Source organism: Platalea leucorodia (genome assembly GCF_965183815.1).
Source record: "Platalea leucorodia genome assembly, chromosome: 4".
NCBI lineage: Eukaryota > Metazoa > Chordata > Aves > Pelecaniformes > Threskiornithidae > Platalea > Platalea leucorodia.
Window position 1 is genome coordinate 51,586,443 of NC_138826.1, and position 24,608 is coordinate 51,611,050.

The following is a 24,608-nucleotide window of genomic DNA, read 5'->3' on the forward strand; positions in this document are numbered from 1 at the left end:
CTCATTGTTTTCTGTTTGTCAAACCAAATCTGGGTGTGAAAAATGCTTCAGGTTAAAGAATGGAATTACATGGAGTGATGATTTTCTTTTGCTTATCTATTCAGATATAAATGTGAATAGCTATCAAGTGCTACTCATCTCTCTCTGTTTTGTGTGTTGTTTTTTTTTATTTTCTCCTTAGCTCTGATTTGTGATAGTCCCTTTTTAATAGGGAGCAAGCATTGCTTTTTTACAAAAACACTTCTTGCTTCCAGGTTGCACTCATCTTAACTCTTCTTTCTTCTAAAGATTAGCATAGGTTTCATGACGTTATCTGCTCTTTGTAATTTCTCTGATTAGTAAGTGTGCTCAAGAACGTTGTAAACTCTTCTTAGAAACCATCAAAAAAGATACAAAGGAGCATGGACAAAAAATTTATCATAATGTGTTCAGAGATGTATTTATTTTATGTGTAGGTTTTTCTGTGGTATTAATTGCTGTGATATAGGAACATACGTGAACACCTTGTAAATACTAATAGATTTGTCCTCAGAAAATCCTGTAAGGAAAAGAAGTATAATTTTCATTGTTTTATAGATGAGGAACTAGGGCAAACAGATTAAGTTACTTCTCAGTCTTCACACAGGATATCTGGATGTCTGCAGCATAGCCAAGAATAGAATCCTTACCCTTCTGTATCCCTGCTTACACACTCTTATTTCAAATATTCTGTGTAACTTTTGTTTCTCATACAGAAAAATAACAATTACTAAATTTGGACAACTATAATATGATATCTCAATTAATTCTCTTGTATGTCAGACCTCCTGAAAATAACTACAGTTATTACAGTAGCTTTTGATGATCCAGTGTAGTCTATGGTTCTTCAGCAGTTAATCCTGTGTCTGATTGAGAAGAGTCCTGGGAAGCAGAGTGAACTTCTGATTATAAATGAAGCCAGAAATGCAATTACTAGTGTGCATTATAGATTCCATGGAGCTCTCTGCAAAAGCTGGATGTTCAGTATGGTAGACAAAAACACAAGCACAGTGTCAGCTGTGAATTCAGTAGCAAAGAATTGAATAGCAAAGTCTGGTTATGTCCACAATCTTGAAGGTGTGCTTTGGGCAGAAGGCCTGATTTTCCAGCCTGAAAAATGGACATTACTGTTTTATTATTTGTCTGTTCTCAGATGCTATTTTGCATTTCTTGACAAAGTGACTAAGTCACGTGGAAGCCCCTGTGGGAAAGGAGAGGTAGCACTTTCCCTGGAGCAACTGAACCTGCTCCAGAAGTGGTACTAGTCTGCCAGCTCTGGTAGGTGGAGCAGAGTGACAATCGCAGCAAGGCATTTGGGAGCCTGCAGCTAAAGCAGAAACTTCTGAGACAAACCAGGAGCAGATGGTCACAGGGCTTGAAGTAACATCTGCCTGTTATAAAATGGGCCTTGGGATCCCAAATCAGTAAAAAAATTAGGTTCATGTTTGAAATCACACAATTTCTTTTCTTCTAAGGTCTGAGGTTAGGATCTAAACCCAAGTTCCTGTCTTGCAGTGCTTCTTATTTTAAGAGAGGAGAGGTTTTAACCCTGGCATGTAGGCTTAATTCCTGACTGGCTAGTAGTAATCTGACTCAGATGACAAAAAGAACATTAGTATGTATGCACGTGTATGTATATCACATCATATCATTCATTCTCTTTCAGTGAATGCTCCAGTGCTCTATATTTTTCTTTCAAAACAGACCCAAACCAGTTAGAACCCAAAATCTACCTATTCTTACCCTTCTGTTTGTCTGAATGTATACACTGGGATGGGGGATTATGGCCTAATCTGCCTATCAACATGAAGTGAGGGGAGAGTTGCAAGTGTATGAGAAATCATTTCTAAAACTCCCAGATGTAAAATGTCAAGAAGTGGTACATAACTCATTTAGGATTGCATAATCACTGGTATGATTAAAGAGACCAGTGTCTTCCTTTTAATTTAGCTTTATTTTTCTTCTTCTCCAGACAGCTGTGCACAATGTGTTGCTTGCTTGAACTCCAAATAAATGCTTCTGTTACTGATGTTTATTTTTCTTTATGTTTCCCAACAGTTCAAATAGATTTTACTTCTTTTTAATGTGAACATTTTTAATATAAAACTAAACAGCTTTTGGAAAGTTGTTTTTGGTTTCACAAAAACAAATATTTTAAAGAGAAGCTGAAAAATGGTCCATTTTCTTGGCTGTTTTCCAGTTTTCCTTGCCCTTCTTTCCTAATTCCAGGAGACTATTAGGTGAGCCGACAGTTAAGTATTGTCCTCCTCTAGCACATCAGCAGGGCCTCTAATAATATTGTCAGTCATAAACTGTCTTCCAGATTTTCATGGTTGCTAATCTTAAGCTCCTTGGCAGATGGAGGAGGGTTGAATAAACCCAATAGCCTTCTTTTCATAACTCTTCATTTTTATTAAAACACAAGTAAAATTATGGTATTTTTGTAGAGAAAGTTATTAATGTAAATCTTGAAACTCTTACTCATTTCCAGTGGTTCCAGTGAGAGTTTTGCTTGAGCAGAACTTCAGGACTTGGCAGTTATTTTATGTCTTAAGAGAAGGAGGCGAGACTCCCAAATCAGGGCTCAGTGATTGAGTAGCAGGGATCTGTTCTAAATGTGAGGGGCCCAGGCACGAGATGGGAATGGGGCCCTATATAATATATATTTACAGACAGGGTGAAAAGTGTTGAAATGCAAGTTTTAACAATAGAGATATCTGTATGTTTTAAATCTTTATGTGTTCTGTATTTCTGCAAATGATGACTGGCAGTGATTGGGTCCTCGGAGCATAGTAAAGAACCTTGGGATTAGAGGACCCCTGCAAATGGGGGCCCAGAGGTATTAAGCTACTGAACCTCCCCCAGACAAGCTGCAGTGAGTGCATACACAAAAATCCACGCTGCAAATTGCACAACTAACTGAATTTTAGTGACAAATGCATTCTTTCGGGATGAAAAACTTCAGTGCATTTTTTAAAGTTCTTTGTCATTCAGGCTTGCATCTGGAAAACAAAGAAAGTTACTTTCTGATATGTTTCTTCAGCGAACTAATTTTTACTGTATTACTGTTTTCAGATCTTTTATCAGTCTTGCTTGGTCTGTACATTAGAGGAATGACAACAGCTGTGACTCATCACAGCAGTTTGAAGTATCCAGTCTTTGCGGTACAGTGGCATGCATTAGATTTTGTAACATGTACTACTATTCCGCAACGCCTTCCACTAACCGATGACTAGGTGCTGGGCAAATACAAATAGCTAGGATGATAAGTAAATGTTCTATAGAAAATTCTGTATTAGATGTTTACATACAACTTCTGTGTATATATGTTTACTTTTGTTACTTGGTTGCCCGCATCTTGTGAGAGTCTTCGTGGTGCAAGTGGTGCTAGACAATCATAGAAATAAATTAAATCTCTCTTTCGAGATGGGATTATAATGTTAGTTCTGATGATCTTCCTCTTCTGAACCTCAGATTTAGTTTTCTGGCACCTGGTAACTGTAGACTCTGAGCCATGGCAGCCTCCTCTATTCATGGCAGGTTCCATGATGGACGGATGAGAATCGTTATCATGGTGTTTGCATACAAATTTGAAGAACATTTAACAACCAAGAAGCCAAGCCCTACATTTCTATAAAGCTTATGAAGCCCTCAAACTAAGAATCACTTACTTTAAATGTCCTAGGCTCTGCTTCAGCTGATGGAGTGTAAATGTCTGTATACAAGCTGTCTATCTGTACTCACCTTGGAGTCACTCGAGAGAAATAGGTGTTTTGTGTGCATGACTGCCCTCATCCTAAAGTATATATTTACTGTAGCTCAGATGAACCGCTCCCTGTTTTTTCACGGGTGCACTCCCACGGACTTCAGCTAATCAACATCTTTGAAAATAGGATTGTTGCTATCAGGAGTCTGGAGCCCAAAATTGGAGACTAATTTTGAAAACACGTCCATGTTCACTCTGGAAATACAATAAAAATATGGAATTCTCATTGTGATTGATGGAAAGACCTCTGATATCTAGCCCTCTCTGAAGCTAGGATCTGAACACACTGCTTTTCTTATCCTGCTTTTTCTATTTCTGTATCTGAAAGTTTCCCCCTTCAAAAGTACTCTAATGTTTAGTCACTCCACATTAGTCTTTCGAGTTCAAATGAGACATAACTTTCTTTACATGTTAATTTGCCATATGTTTGCTTTCTTAAGCCAATGTGATCTGAGAAGTACCAAAACAAGTCAGAGTATAAATCAGCATAGGCCCAAGGTTTTTTGTTAGGTATGGGGAAACAATCAAAAGTGTGGAATAAATCTTGGTTGCTGTCAACGATGAAGTTAGATTCTCAGACTGTCATAATAAATTAAGAAACTGGGAGCTATGTGACAGCAGCATCAATCTCAGTCTCTTGTTTCTGCAAGTCTTCTTGTTGTCTTTCTTCTTTTTTTCTTAAATACTTACTCCCTGGAGGAGGTAATCAATCACAGTAAAGATTTCTCTACATGGAACACTCAGGAAAGTAAAGAATCATCAGCTTAGAGTGTGAAGTTAATATGTATAAGTTAAATCAGTTAAATTCCGTATGGATGCTCTTATTTGGTCTGATATGGCTATAGATGTCTGTGTCTTAGTTCAGCAAAGTCAGAGTTTTATTCTACAGTATTTATTCTACATCGTTACTGCTTAATCTTGTTTGTATTAGTTTCGTATCTTGTATTAATTCATCTTAACTTTCTCGTAATAGCAAATTTCTAAGCCAGCGTCGCCTAAAAGAGAAGAACCATAAAATATATTAAAATTAACCAAGGCTTTGAGAGCCACATTGTGTTTAGCTCTTACTTAAAGCAAGGGAGAACATGTATTGACCTGAAGGTGCAGGATTTCAGCCTATAATGGCTGTGTTTACCAGTCAGATGTGTATGACATTCAAGCCTTCCCTCATGGAAGGGTGTCTTCGTCAATCCTAGAAATTACACAGATCTAGTTAAAACACTGAATTCATATAGATTACAAAAAGACATCAGGCAAAGAGGAGAGCAGTGAAGTTGTCTGGTCTCTGATTTCAAATACAGTCACTGTCATTATACTATGCTTAGAATGCAATCGATTCTTGGCAGTGTTGATTTATGATAAACTGATTTATACAGTCAAGAAATAGCCATTGAAGAGAATAGCTGCTGCATAATTGCTTATTGTATTAGAAAATGAAAAAAACCCTCTTTTCCAGTATGGATGAGTACCAGATGAAAGGTTGGCAGTGAATTTCCTTGTTATGTAGATTCCAGGGTCTCGGCTTTCTGTAGTGCCCTGCTTTTGCTGTCTAATACTTTCCATGAATTTCTGCATCTTGACATTACTCTTTTGACTTCAGTGTACAATGTGCAAACTTTAAAGTTTGAATCAGACTACAGGACCAATATAGAGGATTATTTTTACTACTTCCATTACCTTCTGCAGACTTCAATCCGGATCCTTCTCAAGTATCTCAAAATATTCCCTGTGTACACGTTCCTTACTGGAATCGTATCGGAGCACAAGATGCAGTTTTGCATAAAAGAGGGGCAGGAAGGAACACGGACTAGTTGATGGTAGCATATTTTAATATGACTTTGTGATGACTGTAGCTAACATCTAAATAATAATAATAATAGTAATAATTACTCATTAACTAAAACATTAATTAAAAAGTCATTGGACATACTTTACAGGAATGATTGTTTAGAGAATTTGGAATGTTTAGGATTAAAGCAAAATTTATGATTAAGAGGCCTTATAGGGTATGGAAAGAAATATTTGGGAACAATTGAAATATACTTTGTTAAATAAATAAGACCGGAGTGGACATATGGTATTGTGCTGTAGGACAGGAGCAGAAATGAGAGTCAGGGCAAAGCTTTTCCACTCCACTTCCACTTAACAAAACAAAATTCTAACTGAAGAGAAAGTTGCTACAGCAAGAAGTATTAGGGTATAGTACAGCCTCTTCAGCAGAGTGGTCATACCTTAGTTAAAACAGAATGGAAGTAGAATTGAAGAGTTCAAAAGAATGGAAAGATGTGTTTGCTGAATTTATTTAGACGGCAGTGTTACGGACACTCCTCAACAAGAACAGGGCATCCAGAGTTCTGGGAGCCTCTAGCTTTGTGTACTCTAGGTCATACGTTAGTAGTGAGCGTACTTCCATGGGTTTTATTCTTCTCATAAGAAGAGCTGTGCAGAGAGGACAAGATTTTTGTTGCAAGACCTTGAAAGTTGGCTTTACTTTGAAAATTGTGAATATACAATTGTGTAGTTCCTCATGGGGAAAAAAGAGACTTTTTTATTGTAGGATACACTGTATAGTTTTTCATGCTAATTTTTTTCTTGTATTATCTATCTTATCAGACAACATACTAAACAGAGAAAACTCATAGGTGACATTTTTTATAATTCTTTTTGATTAAATAAGCTTGAATGGGAAAGAACTACATTTTTCTACAAGATTTTTTTCTCCTACAGAGTTTCTCCAATGTAACGTGCTTATAAGTATACAAGCAACTTGAAAGTGAGGTGATCTGTTTTTGTATATCTGAATCAACAAAAAAAATCGCTGAAGTGTTTTTTGCAAGTATTCCTAGTGTATTTCTATCGTGACCAATACAGGCTGAAAAGTTTTCCACTACTGATAACTTATACTGTTACATTAAAGTACCAGAGTCATATTTTTCAGATATGTATTAGCAAATAAAGAGTAGCAATATTTCAGTACTACCTTCTGAAAAATAGTTTTTGCAATTCAGTATCATAAGTATATACCTTGGTATGTTTAGACTTAACTGGGGATCTTGAATGATTTTCTTTGAAAAAGTTGAGACACTTCATTTATTTAATTATTTCTGTTGTTTATTTTGAAGGCATAACTAAGAAACTGCTTCTGAAATTAGTCAGAGACACAATAAAAATTACTAATATGACAGCAAAGAATGGGCTCTGGATCCCAGTAGTGATTTGTAGTGACAGGCTTGGAGCTGCACTTAGAGGACAGGGAGCCAGACTTTGGTTGTGTGACTTAGGAATCATTTGGAGCTTGATTATATAAGATGCTAAGCATCCCGGTCCCAGTGCATCAAAACTTCTACGTGCACACCAGATATGAGTTATGATATCTGCTGCCTGTGCAAGTACAGCGTTTTCTTTAATAGGCCTGAGACTGTCTATATGCCACTGAGTGTTATTCAGTACTTATAAAAACCTCTGAAACAGCTTAGGGAAGTCTAAGAGACTTGATTTTACTCACTTTAAAAATAACCGGGAGAGCTTCTCCTAACTCTAGAGTACTGATTAGGCTCTGAAGGGGTCACAGACTCAGCCTGTTAATGACTGCACATTGAAAGAATGTGAAAACTCATTCTTGTGCTCTGAAATGACATGAGTATCCCATGTATGGACTGAGTTTTGCTTTGCATGTGTGAATTTGGAATCAGAACTCAAAGAAGAACTCTAGGAAACTGAGCTCCAAATAAAAAGGTTCCAACAAGCGTCCACTTGGTAATTTCACACAGGCTACATGTCTGAGACGGACTTCAGGGAATTCAAGTGGCAGAATTTGTCAGTGGATGGTCAGTCCACTTGCCTTAATATGTAAATACTTTTCCCTCTGACTTAAGATTCTGTACAACCAACATCAGATATCTTAGAGTAAAAGGTAAGAAGGCATTTAGTGGAATAGTTGCCCATAGAAAGCTCTGTATGATTCCTGTCATTTACAGATTAACTTGTGCATGAAATACAAGGGTTTGCTCTCTTGTATTTAACCTATCTGATGCAACTGCAAAGTGAGTAGATGCATTAACTTCATATATTGGACACTGATAACAGAAGACTATGACTCTTAAGTACTTTAAGAAAAAATACACACCGTTAAATAGCTGTTACAGAAATCCATTTATGTGTTCCCAGGTGCTAGTGAAAAGAATATGCAGCTCTGGTGAATTTCATGGGGAAGGTGGGGATGAAGTGGTTGTGTGTTTTGATATATTTTGGGTTCTTTGTTTGTTTGTTTTGGCTTTACACTACCATGCCAGGTCCTAACTTGTTAAATTCATCCCTTCTTTTCATAGTTATGACTTTCCTGAAGTCAGGTTTATTGACCGTGGTTGCTCTACATTGATAATTCCCAGCACTCTTACCCACCAAGGCAGTGCGGATCTTCCTTTATGAGACGCATGTGGCTGATGGTGTTCATCTGTTGAGTTGCACAGCACTCACACAGTTTACTGCAGGTTACATGTCCTAATGGGCGGCTGCTGCTTAGCTGGTGCACAGGTGTCCAACTCTTTTCTAAGGCTGTTTTCTTAAAACCAGGTACTCAAAACCAACCAACCAACCAATCCAGCTTGTACTGTGTAACATAGCAACAACACTTTTCGTGGACTTGAAGTATTATCAATATAGAGAGTGAGAATGACTTCATAGCCTACTGGATGCTGCAATGCTTAGTTTAAAATCCCTCATCGGAATCTAGAGATTCCCCTAACTGTGTTACTGATAGATAACAAAGAAGATCATGAATCTAGCCATCTTCTTGGCTTTTATTACCAGAGCTCAGGAACAAAATGCTTCGTGTTGTATAGACCTGGAAAATGTTACCAACTTGAAATGAAAATAATGTTTCATTTTTCATGTTAAATTACATGCTTTGTTTGACCCACTGCAAAATATTTTTCATTTTTGTGGGGGGAAAAAAAAAAATCAAAACAAACAAACAAAAGCAGTTTTGAGTTAACCCAAACCAGATTTTTCTGATCCTGGCAGGATCTATAAGTAGATGTAAAAGGAAGCAGGTGTAAGCAGTAGTTATTTTGGAAGAAGGATATAGAATACTTCTTCAGTTGAACCTGCAGCAGTTCATGATGCTCCAGAGAAAACCCAGGGGTAAGACAAAGTAAGGGACATTATGATAATAGACTGGATAATTTACTCAACTTGTCCCAGATTTTTCCTTCAGTTGATCAGGACTGCTGCTCGTTTGCATCTGTAATTAACTTCCCTCCTTCTAGTTTATGGAGGATTGTTAATCCAGCATTGCAACTTGGAGTGCCCTACATGCAGCTAGACATCAGTGGGAACTGCAAGCTTATTGCTAATGGGGCCGGGGCTGTCTGAACCTCACAGTAAGAGCCTCATGCCAAGCTGGAGGCTGCTGGCATTCCCTAGACAGTGGCACTGTAGATGAATAGAAGTGGGATCGAATTCATAGAAAATGGTTTTAAAGCCCTGTATCAGAATAATGGATAACTTATTAAAAAATAATTGATTGGGAACTTTGTTGTGTTTAGGCACTGTTGTCAGGAGACCACCATGTGTATGGGTCTGTCTAAAAAATAGACATGATTACCAAGTGAGAGGATAGAAGCTACAACTAACGTGGATGTTTATTTTGGAAATGCTAAAAGCTGTGAAAAGGGTTTTGATGTCTTAGAAGGACAGACAGTGGTGCCCAGTTGTTTAAGACAGGAATAAACAAGTGACGTCAAGAGACTTGAACTCAATGCAACATTTGCGCGGTGTCCGTGGGGCTGTTTACTTCAGCTCAGCAAATGGGCAGGCATCGCAGGCAGCAGAGTTAAGCTCTTGCACTAAGTGAATATTTCCTATGCTATATATAGCAAAGAAGTCTGTTGCAGCCGCATTTACACTCTGTTTGTGTAGTGTGAAATTTAAGGAATTCCACTGTGTGTCACAAGATAGCTACAGAAAAAAGATGTTAAGCATTCCTTTTCAAGTTGCGCACATCTATAACTGCAGGCAAACAAGAAGCCTAGTCAGTGGGTGTTGAGGTGATAGGTGATTGTAGCCCATTAAGAGATGGGATTCTTCAGGACAGATCGTGGGTGTCATTTTAGGTGTTGTATCCTTGTACATAAGAAAAGAGTGTTTCTAGGGATTAATTCATTGATCGTTTTAGAATGATTTTAGTATTCATCACCCAAGAGCATCCTTGTGATTAGTACTTCATGTTTCTCTTCTGTAAAACGTGTTTTATTTTTCAGGGAAAGGTAATTTTTCCACACTTTCTGTTTTTTTTAATGTCTACTCCAGTAAACGTTTACTGCTGTAGGATCCAGTTTTTTGCTGGTGGATCTTTTCTCAGCAAGGGCCCTTGTGAAGATTTCTGCAACTGTGGTAGTGAATGAAGTACTGGATTCAAGGGTGTGGTGCTCCTTTTCCTTTTCTTCACCACATTTTTCAATTTCTGAAAAAAGGGGACAAAAAGCAGAATTTTAGCCTTATGTGCAAATAGTAGAAAATTTGGGGCCTGCTTTTAAATTCGTGGCGAAGTCTGATTTCAGATCTCCTAACGGTATGAATGCTGTGTACATAGGTAGTGGTGTCTCTTTCTTCTAACATTTCCCTTTGTACGCTCATATAAAGTTGGTCTAAGAAAGATGGCTTAGCAGCTATTTCAATTAGCAATGATTCCTGTTTCCATGGCCCCCTCAGCTGATGCGATGTATCACCCTCCCTACCTTGACAGCGTGTCGCTACTTGTATGACCATTCCAATAGGAACACCTGCCTACAACCTCTAATCTGATACCACTTGCATCACTCCTACGTGCCAGATTTACTCTTTGGGCTTCCACAGCTATCTTGAAATCAGATCTTCCAAGACACCCACTCCAGTAAAGCATCATGGTACTTGGAGGGAATGGAATACAGAAGTGAGACGAATGTGTGCCAAATGTTGCCATCATTCAGGTTAACTTCTAGAAATGAGCGCCTTTTGTTCTAAACATGATATACTGAAGTCATTCAGATTGTCTCTGTAATTATCATATTTGTGTATTGCTGTGCTTCAGAGCTCAAAATAGATGAGGTAGACAGTACGAGGCTGAAGGGGATCTGTAAGATCAAGAAAGATGCAGAAAAGGCAAGTAGGGAATGAATATTTACTGTTTCTCACAATAATGGGATTGGGGGGCATTCATTCAGACTATGAAGCAGCATGTTTGAAATAAACAAAAGAATGTCTTTTTTATGTAACTCATAATTAAATTGCAGAAGGAATTGCCCCATCATGTTGGGTTCAGAAGAGGTTAAACAAATTCATACAGGAGAGATCCAGCAGTGACAATGGTCTAGCAAGTGATTTAGGAAGGTTAATAGGTACGTGATTGCTGAAAACTGGGAGAGCATGCCAGCAATGGTTCTGTCCCATCTCTACTGTCTTCTCCTGAGCAGCAACTACAGGACAGTGTCAAAGAAAGGATGCTGGGCTAGGTGTTCTTTTGGTGTAAGAATAACTATGACTATAGTAAATGCAGGAATGTGATTTTTTTTTTAATGAGACTTTCAGCCAGCTTTCTGACTAGAAATATTCAGAATACAATGATTTTAAAATTCCAGAATCGTGTTTTCTGAGTTTGTGGTTGCTAATCATTCTCTTACAAATACAAGATATCCTCAGTGACGTTTTGTTGCTAACATTTGAGGAAAGTCTCCTGCATTGCTATCAGTAGTTCATCTATCTGTCGTGATGTTCTGCACTGGTAAAATAGGCATCTTAAGAGAAATCTTCCAAAAGTTTCGAAGAGTAGCTTAGAGAAAAGCTAGCAGGATCAGCTCCCTGGATCATGAGTCAAAGTCCTGTTTTTAGAAGTCTGCAAAGAATCTTAATGCTACAGTAAGTGACTTGTACTGTGGCTCCCAAATGCTTTGGAGACTTTGAAGATGAGACTCAGATTTCTGAGGGGCTTAAGTGCTTATGAAAATGCTGACATGAAAGAAAAATGTCAGAAGGAAGGAAGAGAAGATCATGGGAGGAAGTGGCCAGTGGATATACTGTTCTTGACATTGACTCTGTGTAGCGCTTCCACTTTTGTATCTTCCTGCTTGTGGTTTTGGTTTCAGGTATCCTTAGCAGACCTTTCTGCCTCGATGGTGTCCAAACAGGACACTCAGTCAGAATAGCTTCTTTAGGCCAAATACCGCAGGAAGCTCTGAGCCAGATCAGGGTGAAATACCAGTGGAGCTAGTTTGAAAAGTTCATCAGATAAATTAGATGAGAAACCGAAAGCATTTGTTTATTTAATAAATAAAACATCCATCTTTATCAATTGTAATGTTTCCTACCCTTTGATACTGTTCCACACTACCGCTCTCTAGAAGATCTCATCTTACCGAGATACAGAACACAAGTTTGATTATGTGAAGGCAGTGGGCCAAAAAGCTAGAGATCTTATGCAAATTCGGATATGCATTAATTTGCATAATGCTTCTGATATATAGATATATGTATGTATATATGTATATATGCATCCATTATCTATCCTTCTCTTTTGAAAGATACTTCTCCTTTCCCAGCCTCTCCCTGAGCTGGCTCTTCTCTTATTCCTTGTCCTTGATGATGACTGGCCAGTTTGGAGTCCAGGCCCTCCTCTCCCTGGAAGCATAGGTTTGTCACTCTGGTCTAAACTCTGTCTAAGCAATTCTAGCTCTTGTGCTGATTGTCATCTTGGCTATTTATTTGTGCTGGTAAGGAGCAGTTAAGGGCTGTGGAAACTGAGTTATTTCTAGATGCTTCCATCAGGGGTTGTCTTTGGTAGACGTAATTGCAGGACAGTTCTTTGTGATAAGGGTTACAGAGAATGGCTTAAGGACATATATTCACTTTCTCCTAGTTTTTCTTCCTCTTTTTGAGGATGAGGGTTGGAGCAGCTATGTGGGATAACCTTTCTTCATCTTTTTGTGAGTTTGGATTGTGTAGGTTTCCTGAAACCTTGCTCCAGCTTCTACCCTGGGATCACCAGTAGGATTTTGAGGCTCAGCTTTCCCGCAAGCAGTGGATAATGTACTTTAGGAATCAGCACACTGTCGGGTGGTGAGGCCAAGCTGGATGAAAGAACTTTTGCCAGATAAGGAGCCTAGGAAATGGAATTGAGTTTCCATATACCAGTTTAAAGGAAGGGACACCTGCAGCTGCTGCCTTGGGGCTGCCATCCTCAGGGAGAGAACCCTGGTCCTGGATAAGATGACCAGTGGTAGCTGATTTGGTGCAAAAGATTGCCAAAGAAGACATGTCTGTTTGCTCTAAAAAAAATTCATTTTTATAAAGAGTAGAGTAATAAAGAAAGTGAGCTTTGTATTTGTCCTCAATAAATTTAGAAGTTTTTAAAATAAGTTTAGTTGGGCCTTGGAGTAGATATTTGAGTGAAGGGATTTTACATCATAAGTGACCTTTTTCCTATATCTAGAGTTAGGCCCTGGGATGCAGGTCTCCAGCAGGTGTAAACTGTCACACAGAGTGGCAACAATTAAAGCTCCTGAGGAACCACCCTCAGTTTTTCAAAACAGTGAACAGCCCAGTTTGACATGTAGAGCCTCCAAAACTGGAGCCAGGAGAGCTTTCTGGAAAACCTGGCTACTTATTTTGGTGTTTATGTGGAACTTAATCTCTAGAAAATCTGGTCCAAAATGCAGTCTCACATATGCTGCATTACTGATGTTTACACGTTCAGCTGGGTAACTTGAGCTGCATTGAATGAGGGTTGCACAAACAATGAAAAAAAGAAAAAGCCTCTTTGGCAGCTATTTCATTTGCGAGCTTTGAAAAAATTCAGATACATGAAGGAATTATTCTGCCACATCTACCAAAGCTTGAGCTCACTGGAGTTCTCTCTCCTAACTTCAGATGACTTTTTTACCGCATTCTCTAACCTGGGTTAGTAATAGGCTGATCATAAAGTGGCATTATTGGAAAGAAAGTTTACCAAGTAAATAATTCAGTAAATATTTTCTGGGCAGCCATGTCCAATAGATTGCCTGGTATGGTGGATAATAAGCAATACTGCCTTTTAACACTGCAGTAATACAAAGTGTTCCAAAAAGCCTGACCCTAGTAGGGTTGAAGCCTGAGAAGCAAAATGTTAATCCTGCACCACAAGGCCAAGATTTATTAGAAGGCATGTAGTATGGAGATAGAGATGTAGTAGTTCTAGATCCCAGCTCCTCCCTTTCTTCAACTCCTCCTCTTCATAAATGCACATTAAAATATTTTTGAGGCAAGTAATTGAAAACAATTTGAAGAAATTCCTCATAGTAAAACTTTTTAAAGAGTTTAAATTGTAATAACTTTTATTCCAGCATATGGATTTGGGGCTTGGTGGTAAGTTGAGCTGTTTCGTTACGGAAGTGGTAAATCACCAGCATTTGCTATCAAGAGCAGAAAAAAATGTTTATAAGTCATTGCATTTGTTTCAGATTATTCATCAGAGCTGGAAGGCAATTGTTCAAGTTGCTTTGTGATACTATAAACAGAACGCTGGGAAGGCCGCATACTTTGTAGAAAAAAATTGGGGTTTGTACGTGTACCAACTGAGACTTTTTCCTTCAGTAAGTGTTCAACTTATCTTCCGGAGAGGAGGATCTAGATTCCAGTGTGCTGTTTTGAAGGAACAAGTTTGACTAAGAGGGCAGCAAGGCCTGCTGACTCAGAGAGGAAGGGTCTCGCAAAGTTGTCTTATTTATCTTTCCTTCTTATACTGCAGTAGGCAGGGAAAGTCTTCACTTCTTTTCCTATGCCCTCCCAAGAAAAGGAGAAGCACTGTCTACACACTTGCATTGTAGTTCAAGACAGGATGAGACTGCTTGGTTTCCCTGGGTACTGCTGTAATTACCCTAGAGCTTTTTTTCTCTGTGAGAAAGAGCTACAATTTCTGTCCCATGAAGCGCAGGCAGCACACCAGCACAAAGAGCAAGAGCAGGCTTAGCCGAGCAAGCTGCCGGAACTGGCTGGCGTTCCTGCATTAGTTACCGGCTGTTTCTCCAGCATTTCAGAGCTTCCTGGCCTTGCCTGCAAGAGCACTGGCAAAAGCAGCTTGGTTTTACCTTAGTGTGTTGTGGCCAGTCCTAGAGGAATTAGTTTCTGCAGGAGCTGTGCCAGCTCTTCTGAGGTTTTGAATGTTGTGGATCGTTTAGCTTTGTTGTGTTTTTCCCCCCTCCAAAAATAAAATGAAAGCAAAACACACATCAGCTCATTTGCTGACATGTTGGCACATACTGTGAAATAACTAACTGGTTGCAGAGTCTCCATAAAAAAGGAAAACATGGATTTTTCAGGTGGCAAGTTGCTTTTATACAAAGAAAAAACAGAAAATGGATATGATATACCTTTTATGAGCAAAACAGGAGAGTTGCAAGGTTGAATGTGGGTCAGATATCTTTTAGTGGCCATGGTTTCCCAATGCTGAAACATATGTCTCTGTTAAGCACAACAGCATAAAAACTTTTATGCCAAAGAGAGGTGATGGGGGGTAGGCAGGGACCCTCAAAACAGCCAGTAGCTAATGCTGCCTTTGTGGTTTTATATATTTGCCTATTAAAATGACAATACAGACATGGAACATTTAGATTTAAGAAGCCTTCTTTTCATTAAACAACATTAAACAAACTGACAAAGTAGGGGGTTATGACTCCAGTAATTGAAACATGCTGTTCTGTTCAAGACCAGAACTCTATAAAGACTCTTTTCACCCAGTAATGCCCTTTGTGTTTGCCTGCTACCCCTGCTAGAAATTACTGTAGGCCTGAAGTATGTCTTTCCAAGTGGAGTGGGAATGACAGGGTGCAACACCACACTTGGCAGATGGGGTCACAGCCTTTTTAGGACGTTAACATTCATTGTGCATTGGAAATCAATTTGCAGCTCAGAATGCATGGAGACTTAGCTGGACTCCCCTCCCCACTGTTTTTTTTTTTTATGTTAACTTTAAACCGAGAATGCAGGAAAAAGAACTAGATGGATTCATTTGGATTAACTCTGATGGGGTTGGGGTAGTTTTCATTAGCTTAATTTACAGTGTGCCTTTTTGTGGATTCCTTGCTCTTCTAGATGTGTATTCTGCATCTGTACATTATCTTGCATTTCTTTTTCCTTCTCTCTTCTAGATGTTGATGAGTGTCAGGATAACAATGGAGGGTGCCAGCAGATTTGTGTAAATACTATGGGCAGCTATGAATGTCAGTGCAAAGAGGGCTTTTTTCTGAGTGATAACCAGCATACCTGCATTCATCGCTCCATTGGTAAGTTTTCAGTGTGTAAATTGTGCTCTTTAGAATAACTGTGTTCAATCAGAAATGCAGAAACTGTTTGGGGGAACTTTTTTTATCCTCAGAGCTCCCAAAATCATTTCACTGGTTGGTTGGAATTGATCGATTCCTCTGCTACCCAAACTTGTGGCAGAGCCATAAATAAGAGAGGGGAAAAGGCTTTAGTTTGACACAGAAATGATACTCAGTTCAAACAGCAGGCTCTTTGGGCAGGCAGAGGCAGATTGTCAGATGGCAACTTTCTGCTTCTGAGTTTCCAAGACTTAAAAATTTCTCATCTGTTTGTTGTATAATAGTTCACCTGTCTTCCACCTTAGAGAGCATGGTATCTTAAATCAAAATGAACAGCTTGTTGCTTCTGGAAGTTATACAGGTTATGTTTTTTTGCCAGTCGTGTAACTCATTGCTTCATTGCAGACTGATGATGGCTGATATTATACTGACACAGCATTTTTCTTTGGTTCAGTACCCTGTTTAGGGTGGATTAGAAAGCTGCTTCTCTGTTGCCTATGCACTAGCAGTAGAAATGAGGAATCCCTGCAAAACAGTGATCCTTGTCTGCTGCAGATTTTGACTAGGATAAGCAGCTCTCCCTTTTCTATACATGTCAGACACGGAAGACAAGTTTGAGTGGAAAGGGAGAAAAGAAAACAGCATAGCTATAAATCTTCGCAATTAAGTGCACTCTTTATGTGTTCATTCAGACTTCTGGTGACCCTGGCAGCAATGGGAATATAGGCTAGCAAACTCATTTACCAATAGGCAATACAGAATGACAAAGTAGCGAGATGAATCTGGTGATCAACAATGTAAGCACGCTGTAAATTTCAACAAGCCACACAAATGGTTCTGAAGTATTTTAAGTCACTAAAATTAACCAGAAAATCCTACTTGAACATAAAGTATGAATTTAGTCACTCTGTTGACAAGAAAGTAAGATGTTGTAGTGTAGCATCTCAGAAATGTAAATTTATTTCTGGCACTGTGTGTCTGCTTACACAGAATTGTAAAGACAAGTAGTAATTTTGATTTTCAGAAATGTGAATCTCCAGAATATATTCACAGGTCCACTTTTTAGCATGATTGTTAAGTTTTAAGCAATTGAGGTATTTTGATTATGACAAGAACATACAATTAAGCTGCATCAACCAGCGCATTTTAAAGGTTGTTATCTAATAGGTTTTTGGCCATTCTTTTTAAGATAAATTGTTCAAATTTCTGTCCAGCGTAAAGTAACCCTGACACAAAGATATCCAACAGAGCAAGGAATAGTAGCTGGAGGCTTAATGAAAACCACTTGCAGACTACTGTGATACAATCATTATTTCAATTTGCACATTATAAAAGTTCCCAGCTGTAATAAAAGATAATTTAGTTATCTGAGATGGAAACTAATGAAATAAATGAAAATGAGACTCTAAAGGCAAAAGTTTCTTCTAAGGAACAGATTTATTGAGGGAAAAGGGTAAGTTTTTATGGCAGAGGATTCCTAGTTTGCCAGAAGGACTGGGGGAGTGGATTTGAAGGTTAACTGCTGTGTGCACATAATAGGTATGCATGGGAATAATATATTTGTGTTAGCTTGTTTACAAAGAAAATGCCATATAAGACATGGGCGTTTAATTTGAAGCAACATCTTCAAATTACTTTAGATCTGAAAAAACCAAGGAACCCACCAAATAGACCGATGGTGATTGCAAAGTGTTTCATGAACAAACGGTTTGTAGCTTTTCAAAAATAAAGTGCCAATTTACAATAACAGCAAACATTACACTGTAGTGCCATGATCCCCACCACAAATGTGAAGGGCGGGTATGCTGGAGGACGGAAATTAAATGAAATGATCTGTTTCAGTTGTCAGAGGTGACTGAACTGCAAATAGTAAACATGAGTGGTGAGAAAGTAAATGCCTTTTTTAATATCTGTGTTTACTCACTTTCATCTGTCTCACTTGTAAGTGCTGCTACAGAAGCTGTTGGAACGCAAAAATACACATTAACATACTTAGCCAGAATTGTGCCTAGGGCTGGATTGTGTCTATACCTCTGTTGGTAAACAAGGCTGAAGGGGACAAAGGCGCACCACACAGCTAGCACTGCAATCCAAACACAAAGGCGCTGACTTGCCAAAGCCCTTTAGCAAGCTTGTTGACTTTGAGCATAATAAGATCCATTAATTGCAGTGGGATTACTTCTCTGTCTCTGAAACATGCATGTGCAGTCACACGATCTCGGTGTCCTTGACATTACCTAAATTCTCTTCAAGGACTCGGCTAGTCTAAAACGATCAACCACAAGGTTCTTCATGCAGTTTGCTGCCACCTTTTCCCTCCTGTTTTCAGATGCCTTGGGGAAAAGGGAGAAGCATTGCAAGGTGCTTAGGACGTATTTGGAGTTGGGATGAGTTTGGAATGGAGGGAGCAGTATCAAGCCTCAGCAACGCCCTGTCTGCAGGCCCAGCTCACCTGCCTCAGCCATCAGCAGGGCTGGTGCTGATCCCGTGCTTTGAGCTCATCAGCACATTCAAGTGATGTGGTAGTTTTGGAGCTGAAAAAGGGCATTGGGTATTCTCTTGGGGGTTGAGCAGAGGAAGGAATATATCTCTTTTTGCACTAACCAGCCAAGGGAAAAGTGTCTTCTGGTATGAAGCACCCTCCTTAAAATTGTCAGCTGCTGTGTGAATTTCCTCAGCTTCCAGAGATGCACTGTGCCTGTCCCAGTGTTTTGGGGATGCATTGTACCGCTGTGCTCCTACCCACAAGCTGTGGTTAAAAGCCACACTGGAGCTCATGGCAGGGGCTTTTAATATCATCCTTGTGTCCCAAATGACATGTTTGCTTGCCATCTAGAAGTGTTCTTATTATTTCCTGTGGACAAAAAGGATTAATGATCCACAGAGAAACATGAATTTTATACCAACGGGAGGCCAGGCTGACATTAAAGTCAGGGCAAACCCTGGTTTCCCAGTATTTGCTTTATTTCACTGTCTTCATTATAGGCCTACTGATTTCTTCTGTTTAATCTCAGTATCTTTTGGGAGGATACTATGCCCAGTACAACTTACCTCATTTATTTTTGCATAAAACTTAATTTCCCTTTGCTGAGTCAGATTTCAGTACTAGTTTACTCACAATAATGATGACAACAATGGGGAGAGAGAATTGGAGGGAGAATGGATCGTAAAAGATACGGAGAACTGAACAAGTTGTTTGTCTTAGTACATCTTAATTGCAGTAGTAGGTGTGGGCACTGTGAATTATACCAGAGACATGTTTGTGTTTGTTTCCTCATGACTTAAAAAGAAACCAGAATAAACCAGCTGTTACTGTATCATCTCCAGCTCCAGAGGGAGCATGTGTTTAATAAATGTGGAGATTAGCATGGTACACTACAGCTGTGACTGAGTCAGGTGAGTGGGTTACAGCATGTTTCCCTTAATTTGATGATAAGCCAGAAGCCCCAATTCAGCAAAGCCTCTGAGCACATCCTTAAAGTCCTAGTGATATCAAAGCTGGTTAAAAATCTGAATTGGGCATAAAAAGCATCAAAATGGACAGAGTTTAGCTATATGCCTGTATCTCCGCTGAAGTTCAGAATGATCAGAGTGAAGGGTACGGTATGTCCCATTTGCATTACAACTGTAAAAGGTGGTGTGGTCAGGAGCCCTGGCTACAAACTGCCTTGCCAGTTAAAATTCTCAGCTGAAGCAGGATAGAAAGCCATTGCTGTCCTGCCTCCAGAGGACAAGTCTCGTAAAGCACAAAGGGTGTTTGCTTACAAGCCAGATACTTCAGGAGTTCTGTGGCTAGGAAGACTTCTGTCATTTTAGATTCCATCCCCTGAATGTCTACCTAAAGCATAGTTGCATTAATGGTCTTATATCTGCTAATCATTCACTGCCCATGTTTTTATACAGCTAGTGCCAAGTAAACTAAAAAGGCAGGTGCGATTAGGAGCGGTAATTATAAGTGGAGGCAAGAAGAGGTGGAGAAGTACCAGGCTATAGAAGGCTGGGAATTATGATGGTCTGGTCAAATGGTGGAAAAGCTTTTTACACGGTTGTCACCATCATTTTCAAGCCTGTTAAAAAAACATTTGCCAAGGAAATGCTTTTTCACTTCCCCTTATCCCACTAGCCTTAGCGGAGTTAGGGAGTTTGACATAAAGTCAAGCTACCACAACTTAGCAAATTACTGTGCTGCGGAGTCTTCAAACCAGCGTGTCTCTTTCTGCACTAAAAATGTAACAGTTTAGTCCCAGAGGAAAGAGAAACATGCTAAGCCAAGTTGTCTTGCATTTGTCACGGGCTAAGTGAGCTTATGAAATGGCTTACTGTGCTTGTGCTGATACATAGTAACTTGTTAAACTTGATTATATGTTTAAACCCTTGTTAATGTTGCAGTAGTAGCATAGGAGTCCTTGGGTCAGCTGACATCAAACTACCAAGCTGCTTCTTGTTCTGAGGGTTATAAAACCACTTTTGTTCAATTTTTCGTTCTTACTTTCCATGGTTTATTTTTATTCCTTGCCTGTTTTCTTAGTTCAGTACAATTTTATAGCAGTCAAATAATGTGTTAGGACTCCCTAGGAGGAAGCATGATCCCCAGTCAGTGCAGGAAAGGTTACAGGTTGGGATTCTGGACTTTATTCCCATCTCTGGTGCTGATGCCTTGTGGGACTCTGGGCAAGAAGGTTATTGTGACTCAGAATTTCTGCAAAGCACTTTAGAGGACAGAGGTGCTTTTTCTACAGAAAGCACAATAATCTATTCATATTTAGATTAATGTGGAAGGGTGACTTTAAATAATTGAGTGTTGCCAGCACCGTTCCAGACTTCATGAAGTACAAGGTTTCTCATCTCTTTCTCAAGCTCTTTCATGATGATGTAACCGGTGAAATTACTCCATTAGTCGAATATACTTTGCCATAGCTACCCCAAGTACAGGCAGGAGCAGAACTTCCCTTCACTGGAGCAGAACAGTCCTATTTGTCTTTTTAAATTGGAATCCTAATATGATTGGAAAGTAGAGGAATACATGTAAAGTAAATTCTAAGGAAATCAATTCATATGCTTTTAGATAACGTAATAAGAAAACCTTTCAGGCAGCATAAGTTTTATCTGGACAAACATACTGCAATCTTGTAAGCTTTTTCATAAAACGCACAAGGTATGACCTAAGTGTAATAGAAACTTGTCTGCTTATACACTCCCATGATACATTTTGAATAAATAGTTCAATTGATTATCTTTCACAGAATATAGGATTCAGAATGTATCCAGGAAAAAGGGCTTAATTTCAGCTGTGAGGGGAAGCAGTAATTATATAATCATAAAAACAGTATTAGGTGAAAGTTCAGGACCAGATGTGAGAGTAAGTAGTCTCATAGAATCACAGAACAGCCTGGGTTGGAAGGGACCTCGACAGATCATCTGGTCCAACCTTTTGTGGGAAAGGGAGCCTAGATGAGATTATCGAGTGCCCTGTCTAGTCACGTCGTGAAAACCGCCAGCAATGGGGACGCTACCATGTCCCTGGGGAGGTTGTTCCAGTGAATGATTGCTCTCATTGTAAAAAATTTCTTTCTTATGTCAAGATAAAACCTCTCCTGGTGCAATGTGTACTAATTGCCCTTTGTCTTCTCCATGTGGCTCCTTGTGAAAAGAGAGCCTCCATCCTCTTTGAGGCTACCCTTTAAGTACTATCCAAAAAAAACTAAGTCTATCCAAATAAAACTGCAAAACCAGGGTTTTAAGTATCAAGATTGTCAGTAGGGTTTTTTCGGTTTTTGGTTTTTTTTTTTCCCCTCTCAGCTTTTCACATTAAGGCTTTCAATAAATGTCAGCTTAAATGGTGACTGCTTAGGATGTCATAGAATTGGAGGCAAAGGCTTGTCACTTTTGGCTTACAAAAATTTTAAATGCATCTGAAACCTGAGGCTGCAATCTTCCTTTTATAGGTAAGAAAACTGAGGTGTAAATATTACAGTATTGTCTAAAGCTCTTGTGACTGTGTCTGAACTGCAGGATAGATTCACTCCATGAGAGCAGCTGCAGTCCTGTTCCTCAGAGCAGTCCGGATGGAAACCAGGATGTGAGGAAATTATATAGGATATGAAATCAAGATAGAGTTTCAGTATATCCCAAGTTGCAGAGTTAAATACACCCAAGTAGAGTTGGTTGCAGGCCCTTGTTGAGTTCCTAGGGACCAATTCAGACCCGTATCATACTTATACTCAGCAAAATCTGATGAAGTCTCTACATATTCTACTTTAGTTTTATAGCTCACTTGCCTTCTGGAGGAAAAATACTGTGCTTCAAAATTTTCTGGGACTTTGAATTAGGTTCAATTCAGAAAGAAAACCAAATTTTGTTGAGTAGTCAATACCCTCTGCTGCTTTGCTTCAGCTGAAATTGAATGCACTAGTAAACCAACTGATTAGCAGGGTGCAATGGTAGTGAGTTCACTGAAACTCAAAGGAGAAATCTCCCAATGCTCGGGACCAAGAGCAGATTGCCAGATTTTTCCAAAATCTGGGATTGAATTCTAAGACTGTTGTGCAGAAGTTGTCCTGTAACAGGTCCCAGATTTAAGTGTGCTGATCAGAACAGAAAAAAATATTTTAAAAATAAAAAAGAAAGAAAATAATACTAAAAAAATTAAAGCCTATATGTGCTAGAAAACATCAACTGGGAAGTAATCTAGAAGTCACATGTGCAACTTGCATGTACTGCTTGAACAGTAGTAAAGGTAGATGCACAGCTGAACACGACTGAATAAGTGATAAACTAGGACATGCAGATAATTTCTCAATGAGCCAGAATCTGAAATACTTTAATGGTACAGTAGTTGTTTCTGCATGGAAAGGATGAAACTAAAGGGGGAAAAGAAGTGTGTAAGAAATAATGATGCTGGAGATGCAAAGAAGTGTGTCTTGGAAAGAGCAGCTGTTTGAAACACCCTGCAGCAGCATGACAGCCAGCTAGCTTGCCAGGGGGAGCAGGGAATTTGTAAGTCAGATCAAAAATCTCTCCACACCTGTGTGACAGAAAGTGCAGCGAACAGTCTGTAGCTCAGCAACTGACTGACTGGCAATGCTGACAAGGTGGGAAAGCTATACGCACGAATGGGAAAACACACTGGAAAGTAGTACATTAAAAAAAAAATTAAAGAGAGAAAATATGCAAAGGGGGCTTTCACACTCAATCATTCAATAGCATTGGAAGTGAACCAATGTTCTGTTCATACTGTCTGCTCTGGATATAGCAGGATTATACTAAATAAAAGAGCTGACATGTTTTTTAAAGGCCTCTAGCATCCAGTTGACTGAAACATCAGGTGAGAAAGATCTGGGAAGAATATTAAGCCAGAGTGTACTGGAAAAAAGCTTGCATTCATACACGCACACAACAAATGGACTCTGTTTTAAGTATACTGTATGTTGTGTTTGTCATGATGTGTCTCTCTCATGCCATCAGGGATACAATGATGAATTCAGGGCCTGCTCTGAATGCTCAGCATCTTTCATACCTACTGTACTCACTATGGGTCTGTCCGTGTATGTCTTGTATTTTTCACTATGCAGAGAAATCAGCCACAGACCATGTTGCAGGCACTGGTTCTCTTTTCTGCTATTCATGACAAATCTCAGAGATGCGATCCAGCAGGAACTCTAGAGGTTGATACCGTAGTGGCTATAAACCAGTCGGAATTCAAGATATGAATGCCAAATAGCTGTTCATATATACTGTTACCCTCCTGTATATGGTATGCATACTATGCATTTCATGAGTTCTGTTAATGATTCAACTCCATGTAATTATGTTTGAGGTTGCTCTGAGCTATTCTGAAATAATTTAGGAGTTAATGGAAATGAGAAGGAAGATGCTTGTATTTAATAGCCATGTTTATTTTCAAGCCTAAGAATACTTGCATGCTCTGTTAAGCATTATGTCTTAGAAGTATCTGGGTCATAAAACTGTTGGTTTTGTTACTGTTCTTGATGGTATTTTGATTATTTTGTACTTGAGCACCAGTCAAGAATGGGGCCAGATTGTGCGAGACCTCGTACAAACTGTGTGAGACCTCATACAAACTGGGAAAATTTACAGCCTAAGTAAACAAGGCAAACATAGGGCAGAGGACAGCACAAAACACATAGTCACTGTGAATGCTTTCATGGCAGAAACATTGTAGTAGCACCATGAGATATTTTTAAAAGGGGGCACAAAGGAAGAAGGGAGTGAGACAAGGGTATGTCAGGTAAACAGAAAGTAAGAGAAGGAGGGAGGCAGACAGCCAGCCAAGGGGGAATGAGGTGAAGTGGAGGAGAATAGATTGAAGAATAAAAGAAGGGTGTGAAACAGTTAGCACAAGGCAAAATCTATACTTCTCTGTCTCCTTAATTCCCTGGCTCACTAATGCCATTTCTTTTCAGTATCCTTTCCCTCATAGTTTTATTTCCAATTAGCTAACTCCTCTCCTGTATAAACCACGGTATAGTCATAGT

The 24,608-nt window shown here is 39.2% G+C and overlaps 1 protein-coding gene across 1 annotated transcript in view; it reads left to right on the forward strand.

Moving 5' to 3' along the window:
- The window catches only part of SCUBE1 (signal peptide, CUB domain and EGF like domain containing 1), a gene marked incomplete at its 3' end in the record, with an annotated part of 209,517 nt that overhangs the window by 36,189 nt on the left and 148,720 nt on the right, over nucleotides 1–24,608 (forward strand). Inside the window, exon 4 of the mRNA XM_082308699.1 lies at nucleotides 15,940–16,074. Within this exon, the coding sequence (XP_082164825.1) occupies nucleotides 15,940–16,074 (135 nt within the window). The remainder of the gene's footprint in view (nucleotides 1–15,939; nucleotides 16,075–24,608) is intronic.